This window comes from Camelus bactrianus, chromosome 9, assembly GCF_048773025.1.
Source record: "Camelus bactrianus isolate YW-2024 breed Bactrian camel chromosome 9, ASM4877302v1, whole genome shotgun sequence".
NCBI lineage: Eukaryota > Metazoa > Chordata > Mammalia > Artiodactyla > Camelidae > Camelus > Camelus bactrianus.
In genome coordinates, this window is record NC_133547.1 from 14,310,788 (window position 1) to 14,335,307 (window position 24,520).

General features: G+C 37.0%; 1 protein-coding gene across 16 annotated transcripts in view; it reads left to right on the forward strand.

Moving 5' to 3' along the window:
* LOC105074206 (ankyrin repeat domain-containing protein 26-like) overlaps positions 1–24,520 on the forward strand; it is a 51,807-nt gene that overhangs the window by 22,067 nt on the left and 5,220 nt on the right. For 12 of the 16 annotated variants that reach the window (XM_074371096.1, XM_074371100.1, XM_074371098.1 and 9 more), the window contains 12 exons: positions 867–940; positions 2,087–2,827; positions 4,913–5,067; positions 8,138–8,171; positions 8,452–8,593; positions 10,763–10,976; positions 12,095–12,197; positions 12,843–13,343; positions 14,805–14,960; positions 21,344–21,709; positions 22,282–22,487; positions 24,059–24,257. In XM_074371096.1, coding sequence (XP_074227197.1) covers positions 867–940; positions 2,087–2,827; positions 4,913–5,067; positions 8,138–8,171; positions 8,452–8,593; positions 10,763–10,976; positions 12,095–12,197; positions 12,843–13,343; positions 14,805–14,960; positions 21,344–21,709; positions 22,282–22,487; positions 24,059–24,257 — 2,891 coding nt within the window. The remainder of the gene's footprint in view (positions 1–866; positions 941–2,086; positions 2,828–4,912; positions 5,068–8,137; positions 8,172–8,451; positions 8,594–10,762; positions 10,977–12,094; positions 12,198–12,842; positions 13,344–14,804; positions 14,961–21,343; positions 21,710–22,281; positions 22,488–24,058; positions 24,258–24,520) is intronic. The other 4 variants (XM_074371097.1, XM_074371103.1, XM_074371106.1 and 1 more) reach the window with 2 other exon arrangements.

Here is a 24,520-nt window from a genome sequence, read left to right on the forward strand (position 1 = left end):
TCCCGCTTTCCTGGGAAGCTGGCTGACCTCACTGCTGAAGTCTCAGCTCAGGCATTCTCGCTAGAAAAGCCATCCCTGACACCTATTATCCACATTCTTCTTTAAACTCCAGTGCCTACTGCTAAAGCAGGAACTCAATAAGTAATTATTAAGTAAAATAAATAAAGACTGTTTCTACAAAGGTACTTTTAAGAGTTTGTCCTCTACAGCAAAGGACCAAAGAGGATAGACATGTAAAGAAATAGTTTACAGCTCAGCTGATGAAGATACACTAGAAAAATCTGTGAAGTACCAAGGTAGCTCCAAGGAAAGAGATCCCCGTGTCTCTGTAGAAAGATAGCTGTAATCAAGGAGGACTTCACAAAGCAGGCTGAGACTTAAAAGAGGAAAAGGAATTTGTCACAACAATAGAGGGAAAGATTTCAGATTAAGGAAAGATAAAAGCATAAAAAGTAACAGTAATTTTGGGAACCATGAATAGCATTTCTCTTGAAGCTTGGTATGTTGTTAAAAAGGTAGTTAGGATGTAGAGAATAGAGTCTATTGTGACTCTGTATGTTTCTACTGTATTTTTAAATTTTGTACAGTTTCTCTTTGTTTTGTTCATGTCTGGTGGATGAATTTGTGAATGAAACCTTGAAATGTTTGTGTGCCTTTAATCTGGTAACATCTAGTATTTCCCAAACACTTCCTTGAAGTTTTAGATAATTAGAAGTATTACTTAAAAAAGTAAATATTCAGCTAAAGATTAAGCTTAATTTAAACTGTCAACTGATGTAATGTTTTTTATCTATTTTTATACAGATGTTGCCTTTTATATAGCTGTTCTAAGTAGTTAATTTTAATTAAGCATATTCATTTTTCAGCAGACCTAGACTTAGAAATGGCATCTAAGGAAGAGCAAGAAGGACGTGATGGAAGTGAAAACAACCAGTCACAGGTATGTAAAAATGTAAATTTAAATTTCTGGTTTAATATTCTTTTCTGTGCTTTAATAACACAGTTCAAAAGAAATTGCCTTTCAAACTACACTTTTAGAGTCAATAAATAATTATTTCATATTCTGTTTTTAATAGCATTTTATCTAGTTACAAAGCTTAAAGTATTGTTAGGGTCTTTAATAATTTATAGTTAAACTTTATCCTTCGAATTGAGGCAAAAAACCTTCCTGAATATTGTTTACTTCTTCCATTTTTATAACTGCCTCACATGATAAAGAAGGTGATATCAAATAATAAATCATGTGATTAAGTAGTTGAAATTGTAAACAATATAACAGTGATGACCACTGTGTTAGTTTTATGTAAGGAACTGTCATACCCAGTGGTCCAAAATTTGCAATTTAAAATTGCAAGTCATTGATGCCCAGATGAAAGATTTCTTCTGTCTTGCGACCTCTATGTAATTGATTTCAGAATCTACAATCAGGGAGAAAATAGGGGTCATAGAGTCAACCCAACTGCCTATTAAGAGAATCAAACCTTCCAGGATTGGACCTTTCCTTTTATGGAACAAAAAAAACCTTTCTAATTTATTTCATTTCAGGGTAGGAAATCAGTAAATATTATTAAAAATTCTTTTATTCACTCTCACTAGTGAATACTAGAGTATAATACACCTGGATGGATGCAGAGAACACATATTGAGGTAGATCACTATCATAGTATATAGTTTGCATTAAAATTTATGAATTTGTTCCTGTTTCTGATTGAAGTTAATTGATTTTGGCACCTAATAATTTACACTTTGCCTATTCTCCGGTTATTAGTCCTTTTTAAAAAACCTTTACATGCACTGGAGGGGCTCACTATTTAAGGTATGTGAGGTGAACTATTTTTTAGTGAGGAAGCCTCTGTAATGTTAAAAACATAATCTCTAATTCTTGGTAGATTTAACATGTATGAATTGTTTAGTTCAAACAAACAGTGACAAAGTTAGGTTTCTGAGTTCCTATTTTTCTCCTATTTCAAGGCTAAGGCAAGTTGTTTTTCACTTCTTAGTTTGTGAGTAGCCAAACATAGATTAGGAAGTTTGTTAAATTTTAATTATTTTCTAATTTTTCTTTATCTGTACTTGACTACTTAAGGATAAATATGTTTTACAAGCATGTACTGTGAAAGGAAAGAAATCTGAAGGTCAAATCAGGCAGGTCAATCTTTCACCTGTGCATCTGCAAAAAATGCCTGGAGAACCAGGAATGAATAAGGAACAGGACAGAAAGGACGTACCTGTATCTTCAAAACGTTCTTGTGTGGAGAAGCATGAGGACATGTGGGTCAAAAAAGGCAAATTACACTGGAAAATTAATACAAAATTTATCACAAAGAAGTTAAATCAGAAAGTCAGTAAAATCCGTGAAAAATGCAAAATTACTGTTCATCGTAAGACAGAGTCACTACATGGCAACTCTGAACTACATGGTGACTTAAAGGAACTACCTTCCAGTGTGACAAAGAATATATGTGATTCTGAGGAACAAGATGCACCTGGAGCCTCCATCTCTGTAGGATTCCAGGCGTTCCCTCAACACGAAGAGCCCACTGTTGAAAGTGTTTCCCCATCTTACTCCAAGGCTGATTCAGGAAAGTATGGCTGCCAGTCATCTTCAAAACTTTATTTAAATGAAAATAAGTTAACTGAAAATGACACACCAGACACTGAACATGTTTGTGACAAAAATGAGGAGGGTTTCTTTACTGATAGAGAAAATGAAGTAAGGAACCGAGCTCGGCTGCTGGTGAAAGAAAACCAAGAAATTGATACAAAAAGAAAACAAAAAAGGAGCCGAAATACTCCCTGGAAATCAGAGATCAGACATACACCTCTGGTAAGTGGTCCAAAAAGCCTTTTTGTCTTGTGGCTTGCCCACTCCAGTGAGATGAAACAAATGATTCAGACAAAAAGTCACGCTATGTCTGCTGTTTCAAATACTTATAAGAAAACCAAACCAATACAAGGCCAGCTCCAGAAGCCATTGCTTGCAGTTAACTGCGGTGCTAATAACTCTAAAATCATGGACCCCAAATTAGGAAATGTGAGTTCTTCTCCATCAAATGGTAGCAGAACAAAGTATATCTAAAAGAGTTCCACCAAGATATGCAAAGGTTTAAGAATGAGGTAGGCATGTTACAAGTAGAATTCCTGGCTTTGGAAAAAGAAAATTCAGCTTCAAAAAGAGGTAGCGGTTCCTTTGCTGCTACTCTGGTTTTTCTCTTTATCAATCATCTCTTCCATTCTGATCCATATGTGATCTGATTTTCCACTTATGAAAATAGCTTATGTATAAAACGGGGATGATCTAAATATGTAATTGTGTAGAAACAGACTATTTCTGCCATCTAAATAACAGGAATTCAGGGAAGTATTTTCCTGGGTTTGGTTCCTTAATCAACATAAGTGTCTGTGTCAGTCTTTCATATGAAGTGGGAAAGTAATTCAGCTGTGTGCCACGTGACCTTCTGAGCCAGAATGAACGCAAGTGAAATGGCTTAGGAAATATAATAAGCTCAAGGTTTGTTGGTTTGTTTGTTTTTAATCTATTGGCTTAAATATAAGTTGCATTTCCATAGAATGGGAAGGAAGCAGTGACTGAGACAAGGGATATAAGCACACACTCTCACTAAACTGATCCGTTCATTGTGCTTTAGTGAGTGCGGCTTTTGTGTCTTACTGATCACTGGACACTTAGAATTCCATCACGGCCACTCTGAGATATACTTAAGAACAACTACATGTGCTCCCACATATTCTTGAATCAACACTCTTGGGTGTTTCTGTTGAGTCAGACCCTTACACTGTATTATTTAATAAAATGTAGTAAGTTTTGACATGTATGATGTTATCATATAGGTAGTAAGAACCCTCAGGAAAAAAAATCTGTATTTATCTCCAAAGGAGAAATCTTGAGTTTTGAGATGCACTGAATGGTTTTCTTCACTTCCAGTAATGGATTTTTTAAATGTGTGTGTGTGTTCTTTTGTGTGAGTGCAAAGAGTGTGAAAGGTAGACAGAAATCTGAAGGTGTTCTCCTTTAATAGAAAAAGGAGTTGAGCCCTGCCACCAGCTTTGCCAAAGTCACACTTTTAACTTATCTGATCAATTTGATGAATTTATTTGGTACTTTATTAGATTCAGTGTTAGAGAATTGTATCATCTCTTTTGACACCGTGAAATGCTGAAGATTGCTGCTTTACGGGCTTTGGACAAATCACTTGACCTTTCTTGGTTGTGTTCCCATTATCAGTAGACAGTGGGGCTAAGGTAGATCACTCACTACTCCTATGCCCTCTAGCTATAATATGGTCATGGTTATTGAATGTGAAATTGGGAATCGTTATTCCTTTTCCAGAATTCCACACTAATTGGCAATTCATCAGTTTCACTCTGCTCCTTTCGGTAAACTTGGGTTTATATATTTTATTAAACACCACTTTTTTGATACCCCAGGATCCAAATGAAACAAGAATTATAAAATGTAGTGGGGAAAGTATAGCCTTAGCACAGAAAGAAGATTGTTTCCTTTGTGTTACTGAAGCACCAAGGTGTGACATCTTCTAAGTCTGGCTGTTTAATACAAAATCTAGGTGGTAAAGACAGAAGAGGACAAATTTTATGACTTTGTCTTTTTATTTCTCTGTCTCTGCCATTCACATGCAGAAGAGTGGATGTAACAGCACAACATTAAGAAAGCCCTTTTAAAATTTTGGAAATTCTCTTTCTTTTCCTCAAACAGAAAGAAGCAGAATTTACAAACATTTCAATGTCTTCAAATGATAAAATTAAAGTAAGAACAAATATATTTTAATCAATAGAAATCCGGGCAAACTCTGAGTCAAATGATAAAATGAATGGAAAGAACGCCTTTATCATGAATAAAGTAATAATTACCTTTTGTATCAAACTTTCACTAAAGGTTAAAGTAGAAGAGAACAGGAACAAAAGTGGTGAACTGGAAGGATCAGAAACCATGTGTGATGGCAACTGTTATAAACGACAAACTCAGCAGAGGAAGAGGGGAGAAACTGATGACCAGCAGTTACCTGCTCTGCAGAAAGAAATTTCTGATAGGTAAGCGTATATCAGAATTCAATAGTAGATAATTATTATTTTCCTAGTATTGTTCAGAATTTCTTCCCAGACTCATCTCTGTACTTGCTTCCATGTATTTTGCACTCTTCCTTCCAGGTTCCGAGGACACTCTTAGATTCCAAATGCCTAATCTTTGTGCTCACATTCTAATTTCTTAGGTAGAATCATTTCCTCCTGTCTCTTTTGCTCATGACCTGCTTGTTTCCCCTCTTCTGTAAAGCCTTCCTTATGCTCACTTATTACTTTCCATATGTCAGCTCTTGCATATCACATTGTATCATAATTGTAAATCTGCCTTGAAGCAAGAATTTGTATTGCCTTGCCTATGGTTGGCACTTGATAACCATTTTGTGAATTATTAAATGACTGAAGATGGATAAGAGTTGGAATTTTTCAAAAATTGGTTTCTTAAAATTTATTAGTAGAATTATTTTTTTAAAAATTGGCTTTTTTATGGATTGTTTTAAAGTAGCTCTCCTGGCTTGCCTATGAAGGAAGTAAAGAAGAATGAAAGTGGAAAACAGACATTAAAAGCATCTGTGACTTCACATGTATTTGAGAAGACTGCCTCACTGGCTGGTGGTCTCCTGCACATGAGTGACAACAGCAGTTTAAGTGAAGGAGATATAGGTCATGGCAGGGAAAGTCTACAAATTCTTTATCTCTAGGTGAAGACATATTGGCAGTGATTACCTTCTCTGGAAATAGAACAGCATCATATAGTGCAAAGGCTTGGCAAGGTATTTCTCAACTATCAGAGGAACGCTGCCAAAAGGTTGAGATGAGGACAAGTGCCTTTTACTAGAAGTTTCAATAATACGTCCCCATGGAAGCCGGGCTGCAGTGAATCGGTCTAAACAGCCCCTTAGAGAACATTCACTGGGAAGGCAGGAGAGGACTGGGTGATAACTGAAGGGGGATGTGGGGCTCGTGGGGGTTCCCTTTCTTTTTTTTTTAATGATAACATGGTAGTTTGTAGAGCATGTCTCTCTGCTGTTGGAATTGATTCCGTAGAAGAGATGATTTTCAGTTTAACCTTGTTTGCATTTCCGGTATAAGAAAGTGTATTGATTGTACTACATTATCTTTAAAAGATTCTAGTAAACGTCTATTCACATATAGTTGTTGTAAGGGCTTATTCATTGGTTCTGAAGCGTAATATTCTTACACAATTCAATATGCAGATAGTGACTTTAAAATTACACTATTGTACATAGATTTTTTTAAATTGTATACTCATAATAAGTATACACACACTTAGGCCATACTGAATAGGGTTTAATCATTCCTTGATGATTCTAGATATTATAGTGTCTTTGACAGTATCATCATGGGTGGCTATGGTTTTGTATGCTATTGTAAACTATCAGATTATATTAACTTAATATTTGTTTAGATTCTAGGAAGAAGGGGAAGATTTTGTTTATATACAATAGAATAATAAACTATTAACAGTCTATCACAGATGATTACTTTTGGATTACTAAGTTCTAAATTACAAAAGCCATCATTCCTGTACCAAAAGTGTCATTAACATGTTTTGTTTGCTCTATAAGGACATGTCAAATGCATGAACAAACAGCTGAATGGATAATGAATGCCCACTGATTAATTTCTTTAACAAAAGCAAATCTTTATTGAAAGTTGATTTCCAGTATTGCCTAGGTCTAAAGTCTTTTTATTTTTAAAAAATAGGTGTTAAGATTCAGAAATTATTATTACTATTATTTTAACTTTTTTGAGTCATAGTCATTTTACAACGTTGTGTCAAATTCCAGTGTAGAGCACAATTTTTCAGTTATACATGAGCATACATATATTCATTGACACAATTTTTTTTTTTTTGGTGTGAGCTACCGTAAGTTCTTATATATATTTCCCTGTGCTGTACAGTATAATCTTGGTTATCTATTCTACATTTTGAAATCCCAGTCTGTCCCTTCCCACCCCCAGCCCCCTAGGCAACCACAAGTTTATATTCTATGTCTATAAGTCTGTTTCTGTTTTGAATTTTTGTTTTGTTTTGTTTTATTTTTAGATTCCACATATGAGTGATCTCATATGGTATTTTTCTTTCTCTTTCTGGCTTACTTCACTTAGAATCACATTCTCCAGGAACATCCATGTTGCTGCATATGGTGTTATGTTGTTGGTTTTTAGGGCTGAATAGTATTCTATTGTATAAATATACCACTTCTTCTTTATTCAGTCATCTGTTGGACATTTAGGCTGTTTCCATGCCTTGGCTATTGTAAATAGTGCTGCTAGAACATTGGGGTGCAGGTGTCATTTTGAAGTAGGGTTCCTTCTGGATATATGCCCCAGAAATTATTATTTATAACTATACCTAGACATAAAATAATAATAGAGATTCATTTACTATATTAGTTAAAAATACTTAAAAATAAATATTACTTTCTTAGCATATTGTGAAATGCACGTATTGAAGCCAGATTGCCTGGGTTGGAATTCTGGGCAGACACAGGGGCTTTGGCAAGTGACTTAGCCTTTCTGTGCTTAATTTTCTTCCTGGGTAAAGTACGTAATGTATTACCTATTTCCCAGGATTTTTGAGAGGATTAAAATGTCTTTAAGACATGTAAAGTGCTGATAATAATGCATAGCAGTTGCGTACTAAGTCCTCGAGAAAGCTAATTCCATGATTATTAGAAAAGGGTTTCTTTCATATTAGGACTTAAGGAATACTTTCCAAATAGGTTTTAGTGCCTTAAATACCAGTTTTTATTGAAAATGACAACAACAGGAAAATCCTGGTATATTTTTTCCTATCAAATAATGCAAGTAATCTTATGTTCTTCCTTTTTCTTTGTTTGTCCACTTCATCTAAATTTAATACATTGTTAATAATATAATTGATATACTTTCTTTGTCCTTTAATGTTATGGTTTCCATTTTTGTTTAATCCCTTGTATTGAAAATTAACTATCAATGCAAAGATTATATATAAAATATAATAGGTTTACATATTTCTTGTATTTTCAATATTTAGTATTTGGCTGAAATGAATTGCTTTTTTTTTTTTTTTTAGGTCTTCAAAGAAAACATCTGCTAAAAAGGACAAGGTATAGAAAAATATTAATTATAAAAATATTATCCTTTAGTAAAACAATTTATAAAACATAGAGTGGAAAAACAGAAAATCCTCCTTTGTTGTAGAGACATTTACTTAAAAATAATTTGGAAACACTATTGATAAAATTAGCCTTTTGACAAAAATCAGTTCTTTCAAGAAGTGTCTGTGTTTTTGCTCTCATAAAAAGATGGATATTTATCACCTCAGTACACTGAGCATATTTTATAACTTTCTTGGAGACACTGTGAAATAGCATTATTTATTTGTAGGTCAAAGAGCAGGTGAATTCTGTGGGTGACCTCGATGACTTAACTCTGTCACCGGAAACAGCTTCCGAGGACTGCGAGTCGCCTTACCCTAATTATAAGAACACCCTGAGGCTAATCGAACGACTTAGCCTGGAGAGTAAAGGTAGGGCCCATGTATGACTACAAAGCCTTTTGAAGTATCTCGCGGTAACGTGTGCACACCTAGTGCTGCCCCAGGGAGCGCGGGTACGTAACAGTCCGCTGCGTCTCAGAAACCTGCTTGGTGTTAAAGCAGAATCAGACGTGTTGTGCGCTGCCAGCCAGGGGCTGTGACCGTTCCCACTCCCTGTGCTGTCTGTTGACTCTGCCGCTCCTATGCCTTCACCCAAGGTCAGGTTATCACTACTTCCCTCCTAGAACACTGAAATCACCTCAGGATTTTTTCTCCACCGTTCCACCTCCTGGAACCTTGGTCTACACCGCAACCGTGATTACTAGATAGTTTTTAAAATTCGGATTTTTGTTACCCCCTTGCTTAAAATCCAGCTACTGCTTCTCACATCTCCATGGTTAAAGGCCACAGTCCTCTGGATTCATCTTGTTTCATTTTATTACCCTTCTTTCCATATGAATTTTAAAATCAGCTTGTCAATGTGCAAAAAAAAAAAAAAAAAAAAGTCTGCTAGTGTCCTAGAAATTAGATGTAGATTATGTTGAATCTGTAGATTAATTTGGGGAGAATTGACTTCTTAACAATATGGAATTTGTAACCCTGAACAAATTATATTTCTCCACTTATATAGGTCTTCCTTGATTTTCTCAGTAATATTTTAGAGTTTTTAGTGTCTGGGTCTTTCCGTCTTTCATGAGATTACCTGTATTTCTTCTTTTTCAGTGCGGTTGTAAATAGTATATTTTTATTTGTTTGTTTGTTTTAAAATAATATAATTTAAATTTTAGTTTCTGATGATAGAAATACAGTTGATTTCTGTATACTGACTCTGTGCCCTCCAACCTGGCTGAGCCCATTGATTAGTTCTAGTAGCCTTTTTATGGATTGTCTCAGATTTTCTATGTAACCAAAGGTGGTCAAGCTTTTTCTTCTTTAAACTACTGTCTTACTAAAGATAGTCCATATTTAAGACATGCAGACAATAAATACGTTCTCTGTCACAGCTAATCAGCTCTGTCACTGTTATGACAAGAGTAGCCATAGACAATACAGAAGTTAATGGATGTGGCTGTATTTCAGTAAAACTTTATTTACCAAAGCAAGCAACCCAGCCCACAGGTTGGAGTTAGCTGACTCCCACCATGTAATCATATTCCCCGCTGATTAGCAGACAGTTTTACCTCTTCATTTCCCATCCAGATGTCTTTTGGTTCTTTATTTCGCCTGATTGCACTGGCTCCAGTACAGTGCTGAATAGAAGGAGTAAGAGAAGCCATTCCTGTCCAGTTCCCCTCCTTCTGGGAAAAGCGTTCTGTTTTTCACCATTGCGCATGGTGTCAGCTGTAGAGCTGGCACAGATCTTTGTCATAGTGAAGACGTTCCCTTAGTTCCCAGTCTGCTGGAAGTTTTTATCAGCAATAGATGTTAAGGTTTGGGAAGTGCCTCTTTTTATCCACTGACATGATCATATGATGTTTCTTTGTTAGTCTGTTAATATGATGAATAACATTAATTGATTTTTACGTGTTAATACAGCCCTGCATTCTTGGGATACACCTCACTTGGCCATGATGAATGATCCTGTATTGTTGGATTTGATTTGTTAATGTTTTGTTTAGAAATTTTACCTCCATTTTCATGACATTAGTTTTCTTTCTTGTAATACCTTTGTCTGGTTTTGGATTCAGGTTAATGCTAGTTTTGTAGAATGAGGACATATTTTTCCTCTTCATTTTTTGAGGAGAATTTCTGTAGAATTGGTATTAAATTTTCCTAAAATATTGGGTAGAATTCACCAGTGTAACCATTGGGACTGGAATTTTCTTTGTGGTAAGGTCTTTAAATAGGACTTTCATTTTGGTTTTTAAGATATAGGGCTTTTTAGCTTATGTGTTCTTTCTTAATTGAGCTTTTGTAATTTCTCTGTTTCGAGGAATTTACCCACTTCATCTGAATTGTCAAATTTATTTACATAATGTTCACAATATTACTTTGTCATTCTTTTAATGTCTGCAGAGCTTAGAAGAATGTCTTCCACAGAATAGATGCTCAGTACCATCTGTTCAATGTATGGATGAGTGAATGCGAAATGCACAGTCCTTTATACACAAAAACTTACTCATTCATCTTATTTCTATTTGTGTTTTCTTCCTAATGCAGATTATGCTACCTTATTGAAAATTCAGAATGCAGTTCATTCATTCAGAAGCTTAATAGAATGTAAAGAATCTGACTGTGAACTACTTAGAGGAAAAGTTAAAAAAATGGAAAATAAGGTTAACAAGCTACAAAAAGAGCTTTTTGAAACAAGACAAATGAATTCACAGTTAGAACGTCAAAATGTGGCGTGGGAACGAGAGCTCTGCAGTATGAGGTACTGAATTCCTTAGTTTTAAAGAAATATTTGAACTCTTTATATTTAATATGAAGATATGTAGGAGAAGTCTTATGATTGCTCACTGAACTTTTGGGATTTTACAGGGGAGAAAATTTCATTAGTATTGTGGAATATGAGTCTCTTGGAAATAACACAGCAATATGTATATATATATCTCCTCATTCTATATTTCTTTAAAAAAAGATCTTTGATCCTTATCTCCCAATTGTCCCCCAGAAAGTTTATATTACTTTACATTCCCACTTGCAGAATTATGAAATGAACAATTGTCTCAAGGCAGAAACTTTTAAAAAATTATGCAGTTTTATTCTTGACATATGAATAGATGGACTAAAAACTAAAGTGGAAAGTGATTACTGGTTAATGTCTTCATCTTCTCTCTCATGCAGAGATAAGATCAGTTCAAAGGTGTATGCTGAAAGCACAGATTACTCTTTATTGTTTAATTACTTACTATGGATCCTGCCTTGTTTCCAAAGGGATTTAAAAATGATTTACTAAATAAATAATATTCAACAAGGTAAGTTCAAAGTGTTGCAAAAGAAGAAACATAAAGTGTAGGGCGTCAGGTAGCGGACTCCCCAGCCTCGCCTTGGATTATGCTAATTAGGGGATCTGTGTTCTGGAAAAGACATCTGTGGATGTTACCTCCCACTGTAGACCATTTAGGAGTACCTGTAGTATTTCATGAAGTTGAAATTTTATTTCTCATGAACTTATAAACTTGTTTCTAAACAGCAACTTCTCTTAATAAGGAACTAAATTCTCTGTTCTAATAAAGGAGTTATTTATGGCTATGTGGGAAAAAAGGGGTAATTTTTAACTCATAACTTACTGAATAATTGCAAAATTTCTTTCCTACACTATTCACCAGAGTTACTCTTGACTGAAACTCAGTAGCATTATGTCTTTTCATTGTTACTTTTCAAATATATATATCTTTATGAAGAGATTGAAGTGAGGAATTTAAAATGTGAGACTTAGAAATGAAAAACAAAATGAGAACATAGAAATTCCATTAGGGTAATAAACCGGCATGTGAAGAACCAGATCATAAAATGAACTTTTTAATTTCTAACAAAATTAATTTTCAGGGAGAAACAATACAATGAACAGTTTTTCCAGAAACAGCAACTTGGAAGCACTCTCCAACCACTAGAATTTGAACTGAAGAGCATAAGGAATAAACCGAGTCAGGTAAATTAGTCTTAGGAGAAAATTTCATATCTCTAACACTGTTTCATCAATAGTATTTATACTATTCTTTTGAATTGATCTATATTTTCATTTAAAGCAAATTTAAAAGTTATCTCATCCTAAATAGGAACTATGACATTTACAGCTTAACTTACTAATTTCTTGGTGTTCTTGGCATCTAGTTGATGCTCTGTGTCTTTTCTGAATGAAGGAATGGAAGGTAAATTGTTATATAATCAGAGCTAAGGCTCTTACTGAGGGGGTAGCTGTAAAGATTAGATATGAGATACAATTTTTAAGTGTAGTCAGATTTTTTCATTTTTTATTGTAAGCCTTCTGGGTTTGTTGTATTTCAGAGAAAGAAAAGCCTTTCCAGTTCTGAGCTTCTTAAACATTCTTCTGTGATTTCCTTTTTACTTTCATGGATTCACAGTCTTTAATTAAATTTTTGAACTTTTGGGGATTTCTGCTTGTATAAAGTTTGAGACTTGTATCCACCTTAAGTTTTTCCAATTGGATATCCAGTTATTGCAAACTTCTTATTGTATAAACTTAGAGATTAGTCTTTCACTTCAAAGGAAATTGTGATACGTCAGCTTATTGAGTACAGTTCAAAGAGTAAGAGATGAGTCGTTTCACTTACAGGACACAATGAATTTTGTGGTGTCTGACCCAAAAGATAACGGCGAGGTGCTTCCTCCGCAACTTCCTGAAGCTGAAAGTCAATACCGTGGCCCAGAAATTGAGCTACATCCCAGGAGAGATGCTCTTAGACCAGTGACGGTATTAGAATGTGTGCATAGAGACCAAAGCCAAGCCCAGTGTTCAAACAAGGAAATTGAACCCTTGTATCAGCACAAACAAGGGAAAGTCAATAAATACGCTGCAAAGCAGGCATTCTTGGAGGACAGATTGTGTGAACTACAAAGTGAAAACATGTTGCTTCGACAGCAACTGGAAGTTGCTCAAAATGAAGCCAAAAGTAAAAAGACAATTAATATCCCAGAGCCGTTTCCAGATCATATGAGTAAAGCCGCGCGTAAACAACTTCTGATGCTGGAGGAAGGATACAAGGAATTAATCAATGACTGCAAATGTGTAAAAGACAGAATGTATCAGTATGAAACGGACAGAGCAGAAATGCAAGTAAGTACCCAGAAACAGAACTAATTTTCAGACTTCCTCAAAGAAAATTCAAAGCAGTGTCCGATGAAAGCTAAATGTTGAAACTAGTTGAATGTTAAAAATGTGTGGACTATAAATATATACCCTGTAAAGCAGACTAAAAGCATATCTTGTATCCAGTAAACAAAAATTAGAACTGAGAGGTGCTTTACTTTGAGTAAATACGCTTGTCGCCTGAAATTTTAAGAGATTAAGCTGTAAGTTGTTGACAGATACAGGCAGGTATTAGCAATTTAGTCTTATACTACCCAAATCATTTTAATCTTTCTGTCACCACATTTTAGTATCGTGATGAAGCAGATAAATGAAATGCTCATACCTAAAATGAGTAGTTTGAAATTAAGCTTCAGTTGTGTGAACAAAAAAAGTAAAAGAAAAGAGAGCGAGAGAGAGAGAGAAGGTTCAGTTGTGTGGATTACTTTGACAGTCAAATCCAGATTTCCCAGATGAACCGATGTGTAAATGCTGCATCTTGTAGTACTTTTCCTTCAGTAGCTTTTCATATATTTTTAGTTGATATAATTTTCTTTTTATTCATGTCAATTGGAATTAAATTCAGAAATATTTCCATCTCAAATCATGTATTGCTGTGACCTCTCCACTCCTTAAAGTCATCTACTTTTCATTCAGTCATAATTTGGGACTAATGTGAATTTTAGCAAAACTGTGTTTGCCTTAGTCTTCCCCCCATCTATTTATAATTTACTTTGAACATTTTTTCAAATAATCTGCTCACAATTCTCATTCCAAAGCTCAGTTACTGTCATTTGGATCTAAGTTTGTCCAGTACAGAGGAACTGGGGCGCTCTGTGCTGTACGAGTCTGGCAGTGGTGTCCCATTTTCAGACTGAGGAGAAGTGGCCAGAGTCCTGAGCGGCAGGAAGGCAGTGAGTGGGAGGGGTGGGGGAGCTGTAGGAGCTGCAGTCCAGGAGGCAGGGGAGGCCAGGTTGTCTAGGGTCCCCAAAGGCCATTGTAATAACCTCATTTTTATTGTGAGATAGGAGTCTATTGGAAGGATTTAAGTACCAAATTGAATATGTGAACTCTGAACTTAAGCCTCTAATGAGAAAGAGAAAGAATATTCCACAGTGTGGAATTTACCACCACTCATCCCACCCGCACACCCCTTTCTGTTTGAGACTTCAGTGGGGGTAAAGCTCAGCCACTTCCTGGGAGGGGCAGGGAATGGCTGGTGGGGCTGCACCCATTGTCTAAGTTAACTTACTGTCAATAAGGCAGGAGGGTCATGCCTTCTGTGTCTTTAAGAAAAGTCAGTAAACAGGAATGTGTACCTATGGGTAAAAGAAGGCGAATTGATGTCTGTGGGGATAGTTCTCAAAGTCCATATGTTGGAGTTATATATTATTAATGTAACTTAATGATGAGGTGACTTAAATGTCAGTAACAGAGTTATCCTTTTAGGCCTGTGTGAGACGGCTTCAACAAGAGCTGACTGACACCCGAAAGAAAGTGTTCATGTTGGAAGCTTCCCTGGAGGTGACAACAGCACGTCATCAGACTAATATAGAAAATAAGACACAGGATTTAGAGAGGAAATTACATCAAATTGCAGACCAAGTATGTATGAAATTGAGCACGTCAGCCGTGAATGCACAGCGCATGGTGTTATTGGGCACTAGCTGTTCAGGGACAGCTTTCTTTTGCATCTTCATTATAATTACAGCTTTAGTATCTTTATCATGCACTTGTTTCTTATACTTTGACTCTCATTCTGCCATTTCTTTATATATTTTTTTCTTACAATATTTACCGTTAGAGAAGTTGAAAATTATACATCTTTCCTCACAGACGTTAACTTTTTTCCTATTAAACAGTATTTTTTGAGTGATCTCTCAACACAGTGAGGCAAGCTAGATAAAAATCAGAGGATAATGTTTCATGGCATGGTCCAGAAAATTGTCATGTCTCATCCTCACTTTTGTGAATGGATATAGAATCTGTGTGTATCGATTCCATGGATTTCAGGATAACTTGTGCAGAAAAGTCATTATACAAACCAGTTGGAGTTAGGCATTGCCTTCATTTTCTTTTCATTTTAGACGTGTTGTAAAAGCATGGAGAAGTTCAGATCGTGTAGGTACACCCAAAATAGAGAATTAAGAAAATTTTCTAGATCCTGCCTTTGGATTTTTTTTTAACTTTATGGAGATATAATTCACATAATATAGGGGGGATTGTGTAACTCAAGTGGTAGTGCACATTCTTAGCATACACAAGGTCCTGGGTTCGATCCACTGTGCCTCCTCTCAAAATAAGTAAGTAAAACCGAAGTACTTCCCCCACCCAAAAAAAAAAATAAATTCACGTATCATATAATTCACCCATTTAGGATGCATAGTTAGTATCTCCTAGTACAATCAGAGATGTGCAACTGTCACCACAATCAATTTTAGAACATTCCCATCACCCCAAAAAGAAAGCCTGCATCCCTCAGCCATCACCCCCAGCCCCTCATATCCCTCAGCCCCAAGCAACCACCAGTCTGATTTATGTCTCTATAGATGTGCCTGTTCTGGGTGTTTCACATGAATGGAATCACATGCTGTGTGGTCCTTCATGATTAGCTTTTTTCATCTGACATAACATCTTCAAGGTTCATCCATGTCATAGTGCTTGTCAGTATTTCCATTTCTGTTTACTGTCAAACATTACTCGGTTGTGGGGCTAAACCATTTATCCATCCATCAGTTGATGGACCTTTGGGTTGCCTCTGCTTTTTAGCCATTGTTAATAATGCTGCTGTGAACATTTCTGTCCAAGTTTTCGTGTAAACATGTTTTCATTTCTTTGGGAAATAGACTTAAGAATGGAAATGCTGTCGTATGGGCCATATGGTAACTCTGTTTAACCTTTTGAGGAACTGCCATAGTGTTTTCCAGAGTGGCTGCACCATTTTATATTTTTATCCAAAGTATATCATTCTCCCAATTTGTATGCATTCCTGTCAACGCTGGTCATTAGCTCTCCTGGTAGGTGTGAGTTGGCATCTCCTTGTGGTTTTCATTTGCATTTTAGTGATGACTAAGAATGTTGGGGATCTTTTCATGTGCTTATCCATTTGTGCATCTTCCTTGAAGACCTGTCTGTTCAAGTTTTTGCCCAATTTAAACTTGGATTGTCTTGTTATGATTGAATTCTAAGAGTTCTTTTTGTATCCTGGGTGCAAATCTTTTATCAGATGTAGGATTTTCAAGTGCTTTGTCCCTTTCAGGAGCTTGCCTTTTCACCTTTTGACAGTGTCTTTTGAAGCATAGAAGATTTTAATCTTGATGAAGTTCAGTTAATCTATTTCTGTCTTTTACTGTCCTATCTAAGAAACAAGTGCCTGATCCAGGCATGAAGACACACACCTGTGTTTTCTTCTAAGAATTTTGTAGTTTTAGCTCTTTCGAGTTAATTCTTATATATAGTATGAGGTAGAGGTCGAATTTTGTTCTTTTGCATGTGGATATCCAGTTGTCCCATAGCATTTGTTAAAAAGACTATTGTTGTCCCATTCAGTTACTTGACACTCGTATCAAAAATCAATTGACCGTAAATGTGAGGGTTTCTTTTAGATTCTCAGTGGTGATGCATTGATCTATGTCTGTCCTATGCCAGTATCAAGTCAGATGTTATGAGAACACTTTCTGAGTCATCTTGCACATTACCAGTTGTTTTACATAAAAATAGATAGTCGGGGTAGAGTATTGTCTGTAACTCTACTTCTGTGGAAATCTGCTGCTTCCTGAAGGAGCCTGTGGCCAGCTTATGCCTTGCTGACTCTGTGACATGACAGAAAGTAGGCTTGCAAAGATAAAGTCCATTCTTTCCCCCCACACCCCATTCAGACCTTTATTTTCTCACCCAGTACCTCCCACATCAATCCAGTTTCCATCAAATCATGGTCATGGGATCTGCTGACTCATTCTGCAATATACTTGATTATGTGGCACTCAGTATAATTCATAGACTTATTTATAGGTTTCACTATCTAGAAGCAAATGGTTAAGCCTGTAAAAGATGAATTCAACCTTCCTCTTTGGAAGCCTCTCTAACCCATCATCTTGTGGTTCACAGTGAAATTCTCTTTTGGCTTTGTTCTTGTGTGTACTGCTTGTGCCCATCCTGCTCTTCATGTAGATCCTGAATTCTCAGCTCCCTGTGTCTACCTCCTTCTACTTCACAAGAGAGAAGCCTAGCTGTATTCTATAGCTTAATGCATAATTGATGAAATAAATATTTCACCCCATCCAAGGAAAAATTTTCAAGTGTACAACTGTTAAAAATCAGATAATATTCAATCAGTTTAACAGAAACAGATAACAGATTAGTAATTTGAATTTCAAAAGTTCAAAGCCAATCTGTGTGATATGGAGAAGCATTGTGCTACAACATAAAGGTGAGACAGTCTTACCTTCCATTACAAACAAGCTTTAAGTATGGGAAAGGAAAAATTGTATTTAATTTAAATACTGCCAAAGGACACTACATTTGTTTGACTACTGAGAAGATTAAAAATGGTTCCATAATATTTTATTTTCTCTCTGAGGAAAGGAAAATGAAGAGTGAGTGCCAGGTTAGTAAGTTCTCAAAGCTGCCTGTCTCTTAGAGTTTCAGTTAATTGAAATGAGGTAAAAAGGCTGATTTCCGTAAAATGACTATTTCTAGTTGTTTTTCAATTATTAGTCTTCAAATCATATGTCTCCTTCCCTACCAGTCTTCCTTATCCTCATAGAAGTGGGGAAATTATAAAAAGGCATACATGCCTATTTATAAGAAATTGTAATTGAAGGGAATGCTAAAAAATCTTCCTTCTCTCTAGTTCTTAGGTCTTTCTTTAAGTTATCTGCTTCTTGTCATCAGCACTTTGTCATTAAGTTAATCTCAACGTTTATTACATTACAGTTTATAAGAGAACAATTTCTACTATATACAAGTTACATTTTTTATTATCTTTTCGCATTTATTTTTCTGTTCATCTGTTACTGCCTAACAAACCCCCCAAAGTTCAGTGGCTTAAACAAGCATTTATTTTGTTCACAATCTGCACTTAAGAAAAGTGTGGCCAAGACAGCTGGCCTCTCTTCCTCTCAGCTTCAGGTGGTGCAGCTCTAAGGTGGGGGGCTGGAATCGCTTGAAGCTTCATCCACTGATGTCTGACAGTTGATGTTGGCAGTTGGCTGCAGCTCTGGTGGGGCAGGCAGTTGGGCCCCCTCCCCTGGAACACCTAAGCTGTCTCTGTGGCCTGAGCTTGCCCACAACATAAGACTGGGTTCCAGGGTTAAGAGTGAGGCAGAAGCTGAAATGCCTTTTCAAACCTAGCCCTGCCGTTCACCCAGTGCCACCTTCACTGTATTCTCTCCATTAGGAGCAAGTCACTTAAGGTTGGCCCATATTCCACCTTTTGTATGGAATTAATTTTGAAAATTTATGGAGACATTCAAAAACCAGCATAATCTACTCACTAGCCACAATGCTTTCTTACTGCTTCCATATGAGAAACACCCTTATCCCTACTCAGTTCCCCAGCAGGTCTTGCTCGCTGGGGTGTCAGGCTCAGGCTCCAGTCCAGGGTCTTACTTTACCATCTTCATCAGGTCCAGGTGGGGCTGAGGTTCCTGGGTGTGGTTTCTAGAGTACAGCCCCTTGGGTACACTCCTCTCAGTGCTGAGGCTTGAGGATAATGGGGCTGGATATTTACCACCACACAAACTCCCTCACTCACAGTTGGAAAATGGGAGGCACACTGGTCCGTAGCAGTTCTGAAATGCAGCCTGATGCTTGCTGCCGGCTCTTTGCTTAGGACTTAGTCCTAACCCTGGGAGGAATTCTCCTTCGCTGCCCTCTCTGAGCTCTTGGTTCTGTCCCTTTCCTGAGCAATGACCTGTGTTTACAGCTGAGTAGTTCTCTCAAGCCAGCTTCCTCCTTGTAGACCTTCTAAGAAAAACCCAAAGGCCTCTTCTCATTTTGCACTGTGTTGGTCCCTTTCAGTCCAAGCTAGCAGGCAGTGTTTTTGCTAGCACAGTTCTCTTTAAAACTTTGAGTTTCCTGTGAATTTTATCAGGGTTCATGCCATTGGAAAAGCTAACCTCACAAGTCTTTTTGAGATAAGCTCTCCATCTTGGGCTCCCTGTGGAGCTGTTGGGGGACCATGCCTTTAAAACTCTTATGCTGTTAAGAACTTTAAAGGAATTTCAGGCAGCACCTTAAATCTTTCCAAGGTCTTAACAAAGTCTTGGCTTCATCCTTAGACTGTGTTTTCCTGGCAGCACCCTAGATTTGATCTTAGCCTAGAAGCCATTTCTCTGTTTACCCATTATGTGACCATTGGGCTTGTGGCAGTTCTTTAAATGGGATACAGATATTTGAACCCAGTGAGCCCTGGTTCCTTTATATTCAATAATCTTTTTGTTTGTTTGTTTTAGCTTATCTCTCTCATCAATTTTACTTTCAACTCTTTGGTAGCAAGACACCCATTTCCTCTGGTTTCAGTGTCATTTTCTTCCCTGGCCTAGAAGCCTTTGTTCTCAGCCCTTCAAAGGCCCCCAGGCTTCCACTAACAGTCTCATGGGCACTTTGGCTTTTCATTCTTACTTTTCTCTACATCTGTTCAGGTTCCACCTACCTCCAGGTTCAAAGGCATCCCCACATTTCTGGTTCTTTTTTAATGGCTGCACCCCATTTTTAATATCAATATGTTTGCCAGTTATTTATTGCTAATAAGTTATATAATAATCCACCTCAAAACCCAGTGACTCAAAACAGCATTTGGTTGGTTCACAAACCTGCGTTTCGACAAGGCTCAGTGGACCCAGCTTATTTCTTCTGCACTTGGAATCAAGTGGGCACTAAAATAATCTAAAGGCTTGTTCATGCACATGTCTGGAAGTTGGAGCTGGCTTTGGTTAAGGACATTCGCTGGGGCCATAGGCTGGGACAGCTGCATGTACAAAGTCTCACTAGGTGGCCTGAGCTTCACAATGTGGTGGCTGGGTTCTAAGTGTGAGTGACCCTACAGAGTGACAGTCAGAAGCTATTTAGCCTTAGAAATCACACAGCTGTGCCCCCACATTCTGTCCCCTAGAAACCAGATGCTGAGGTCAGTACATATTTCAGGGGAGGGAACTTCACAGGGGAAGTGTCAAGGAATTTGTAGAGAAGTTTTACAACCACCACCTCCACCTGCCTTGTCTTGCCAAATAATCCTCCTATCTGAAGGAAAGTAGTTCTTCCCAAGTCAGTGTCACTGAAATCCCAGCAAGTTTTTGTTTGTTTTTGTTGAGTATGTTCTCTTGTTTTGTGGAGAGTAACAAGGGATTCCAATAATTTAGGCTTTTTAGTTTGTTTCTTTAGAAAAATGTATGGGTCATCTTACTAAACCACTACACTAGGAGATGGATTTCTCCTTAACTCTGCAAGACATTCATTGCTCCTTGGGATGCAATTCAAACTAGCATAAAATATTTCTAGTTCAGAGAAAGGCTTATGGCATTAGAATCCATAGTTGTAAGATGTATTAATTGCAGTCTTATATCCAAAGACTTGTTTTGGGAGGGGTTTATTAATTCAGCCCTGAGTAACTCAATATGATCTCCCTAAATCTTTAAAAATCATGGAGAGTTAAGACTTCGGGGAGGAAGGGGTAAGAGACTTTCTACTAAGAGGTGCCTTATAGTCATTTTATGTAGGAAGGACATGAAACAATTACAGAACAATAAGAGTGTAAAACCAACTACAAATGTATAACAAAGATGATGACAGTAAACAGTATATTTTTGTGACTCTTGGTGGTTTGAAATTTTTTCTTGATTTTCTGAGTAATATGAGTTTCTCCCTTCCACAAAGTAGGTACCATTTTATTGCAACTGAATTTATTTCAATGTTCGATGCTGGGTTAGAGTTAGGATGTTCTCAGTCTGCTAACCTCATTACCAAACAATTTTATCGTCTTCATGCAGAATGCTGATCTTACAGCAAAGCTGCAGTCGACAACTTCAGCCCTTCTCCATCTGAGTGCAGAAACTCAGCTCCTTCTAAAAGAGTTATTATCTATGAAAGGGATGCAAAAGAAATGTGAAACATTAGAGGAGGAGAAAAAGAAGTTGGAAGAAGAAGTAGTAAACCTCAAATGTCACCTAGAAGTGAACACAGTGGAACGCAGTCAAGTGGAGCAGTACAAACAGGATATTGAAGAGCGAGCAAGACGGGATGTAGCAGAAAAATTGACAGAACTCAGTCAAGTCGTGCAGTGCAAGCGGGAGGCTGAAGAGCGAGCAAAACAGGATGTGGCAGGAATGCTGAAAGAACTCAGCCAGTTTTTACAGGTGAAGCATTGATCTCTAATGTGCTCTAATACACCTTGCTGCAAATTACAGTTTGGATGTATACCTTTTATGTTTCCTCTACTTCCCATATAGCAGTTTGTTCTGTAGATTTCTGGAAGGAAGGCCGCATTTGTTACTCCCTTTAAATTATTCAATTTCCATCATTACTATCACTAAATTGATCTTTCAGAAGCATTCTCACTAGAGAATCATTTTAAGGCCAATTGGTGTAAATCAAGACTCCTAGGAGGAAAAGAAAATATTGTGATTTAAATATTGTACCACACTCTTGGGTTACTCTTAGGTTTTATTGTTCAATTTTTAAAATGTCAAGTTGATCCTATTATTCTTTGAACTATCACATTACATGAGTACTGATACGAGTGATTTAACTTCAATTTCATAATTCAGATTTAATTCACTTCACATTGATGATAAGTATTTTAAAGTTCAGGTTTTTTACATCTAAAATTGCTGTCTGAATCAATGACTCAAAACTGAAGAGAACAAATACACTGTAATTACTCAGGCTATAATTATTTTTAAAATTGTATCCTTTTAATTTGCTTTAGACACAAGCAGCATATGAAGAAAACTTGTTAAGAGAATATAAAAATGCTTCAATAAGTCAAATGAAGCATAAAATTAAATATCTGGAATCTGAACTGAAAAGTAAAACTTTTCAGTTAGATGCTGAGAAAAAAGAACTGGAAAAATACAGACAACTGTATCTCGAAGAGCCAGAAGATAGAACATCATGGGCAAGTCAATTACACTCGTAAGTCAAAACATAGAAGTATAGAGAATAATTTAGTTCATTAATTTGCTTCTAAGGCATAATATTTACTGAGCCAGGTTCATGAGGTGAGTAGCAAGTGAAAGCTGACTAGATAGTATAATTTTGGAAAATGATGTTAGCAAATGAACTCTCCTTTAAAATGATAGTCCAGGGCAGTTTGCATCTCCCTGCCTTTTGTTGCTTTTACATGACTTTATGTTTTATATTTGCATATATTTAACCTGATCTAGTCTTTAAGCTGGGGGTTTTGCAAACTTTGTAAGTTAGACAGCCATATTATCACAAAATTTCTAGCTGGAATTCCCATAAATAGAAATGCTAATGAGTTTAAAGTTAACTGTGTTTTGGAAGAGTACAATTTAAACCCAAGGGGCCTCATTCTGGTGTTTGGTGAATTTACTTTCTTGATTGTGATATTTGGTATCACCACTAGTGGGCACCCTGAGACGAAGTACTGTATCCTTCTAAGTTTGTCTCTGCTACGTAAAGGCATGCTTGGGGAATGGGGGAAACTAACATAGGGGTGAAGGTCAGTATAGTAGTCGACAAAGTGGCTATAAAGAATACAGTGGCCTGCCCGAGGGAAGACAGAAAGGGCAGGCCCCTCCTCCACTGCCTGAGTAACAATGTTGTAAGCTACAGGTCTCCCCGGTATCCAAAAGTAGAGTGTTCCTATGAAAGTTGTCTGTGTAAAGCAAAGAGGCAGTTACCTTATGACACATCTTGCTGGTGGATGCACAAAATAAATATGCATAAAGCACAGGAGCTCACAGACACAGTCCAAAACCGAGACGGCATGATGCCGGGATACTGAGTGTGGTTCTGGGGAAGGAGCTCGGTGGGGCCCCTCTTGCTGCTCGGGGTGCGTGTTGCCCTTCTGATGGCTCGGGCTAAAACAAACACCCAGCGTTATTCTGGCTTTTTGCTTTTTTTTTTCATAAAAGTGAAAATGCGCTTGAGATTATTTTTCGTTATGGAAAACAGGTGCTGATAAAAGCGAAGTAACAAAGTGAGCTTTGGGAAATTGGGGGACACTTGAAATTGCCACTGGCACTGTCATAGTTTATTCCCATCACCGACTCTGCCATCTGGTGCCCCCCAGAGGTGGTGGCTCTAAACTGTTCCTCAGGGCCACATGCTTAATTTCTCCCAGGTAATGAGTGAAATGTGTACAGAAGGGTGGTGAAAGCAAACACTTGATAATGGCTTTGAGGGATGGTTTATTTTTTATTTCTAAACTGGTTTCTTGAGGGCAAGTATGTCTAGATGCAGCCGGTGCAGAAGGCAGAGGGGGTCCCCTGTGGAGGCATCTCCATCTCTGACTCTCCCCACTTTGAAGTACTTGTTAGTTAAGGGCCCCCCCAGGTGCATATGTCCTTCTTTAGGACAGTTTTATACTGTAATTGTTTACAGTAGGTCTGCGCTGACGTATTTTCGTTGTCAAAACACAGTTTAATGGGACAATCTGTTTACTATTATAGCAACTTTAAAAATACACATCACAGGAAAAAAATGAAATGAATGAAATCTGTGTTTTGCAATCCTCACAGGATTAACGAGAGGCTGGTAGTGATGAACACTAAACTTCAGATGGCGGAAGAGTACAAGAGTTCTGTCCTCAAAACTGTTCCTACAAGGCCTGCTGAAAAATTTCATGATAGCTCAGAGCACAAATGGACTCTCACTCAAAGTACAAACTTCAGGATTTTTTCAGAACCTTCAAATAGCGTGAGTGATTGCTTGTTCAGGGTTAGTTATATTATCTTTTTTCCCCTGGGTTTCAGATTTCTGATATAATCCTTGTTTTTAATTTGATGAAATTCTGAGTTACTTATTTGACTTACACACACTAAGTAAAAGCCATAATTAATTGTGCTAATAAAGAAAGGAGACAGAAATTTTATAATTTTTTTAAGTCCCTGGACTTCTCATTTTCAAGAGATACCTGTCATTAACTTTATTCAATAACTGCAACTAAACTGACAAACTTTAAACTTCTTAAAAAGCTCCAT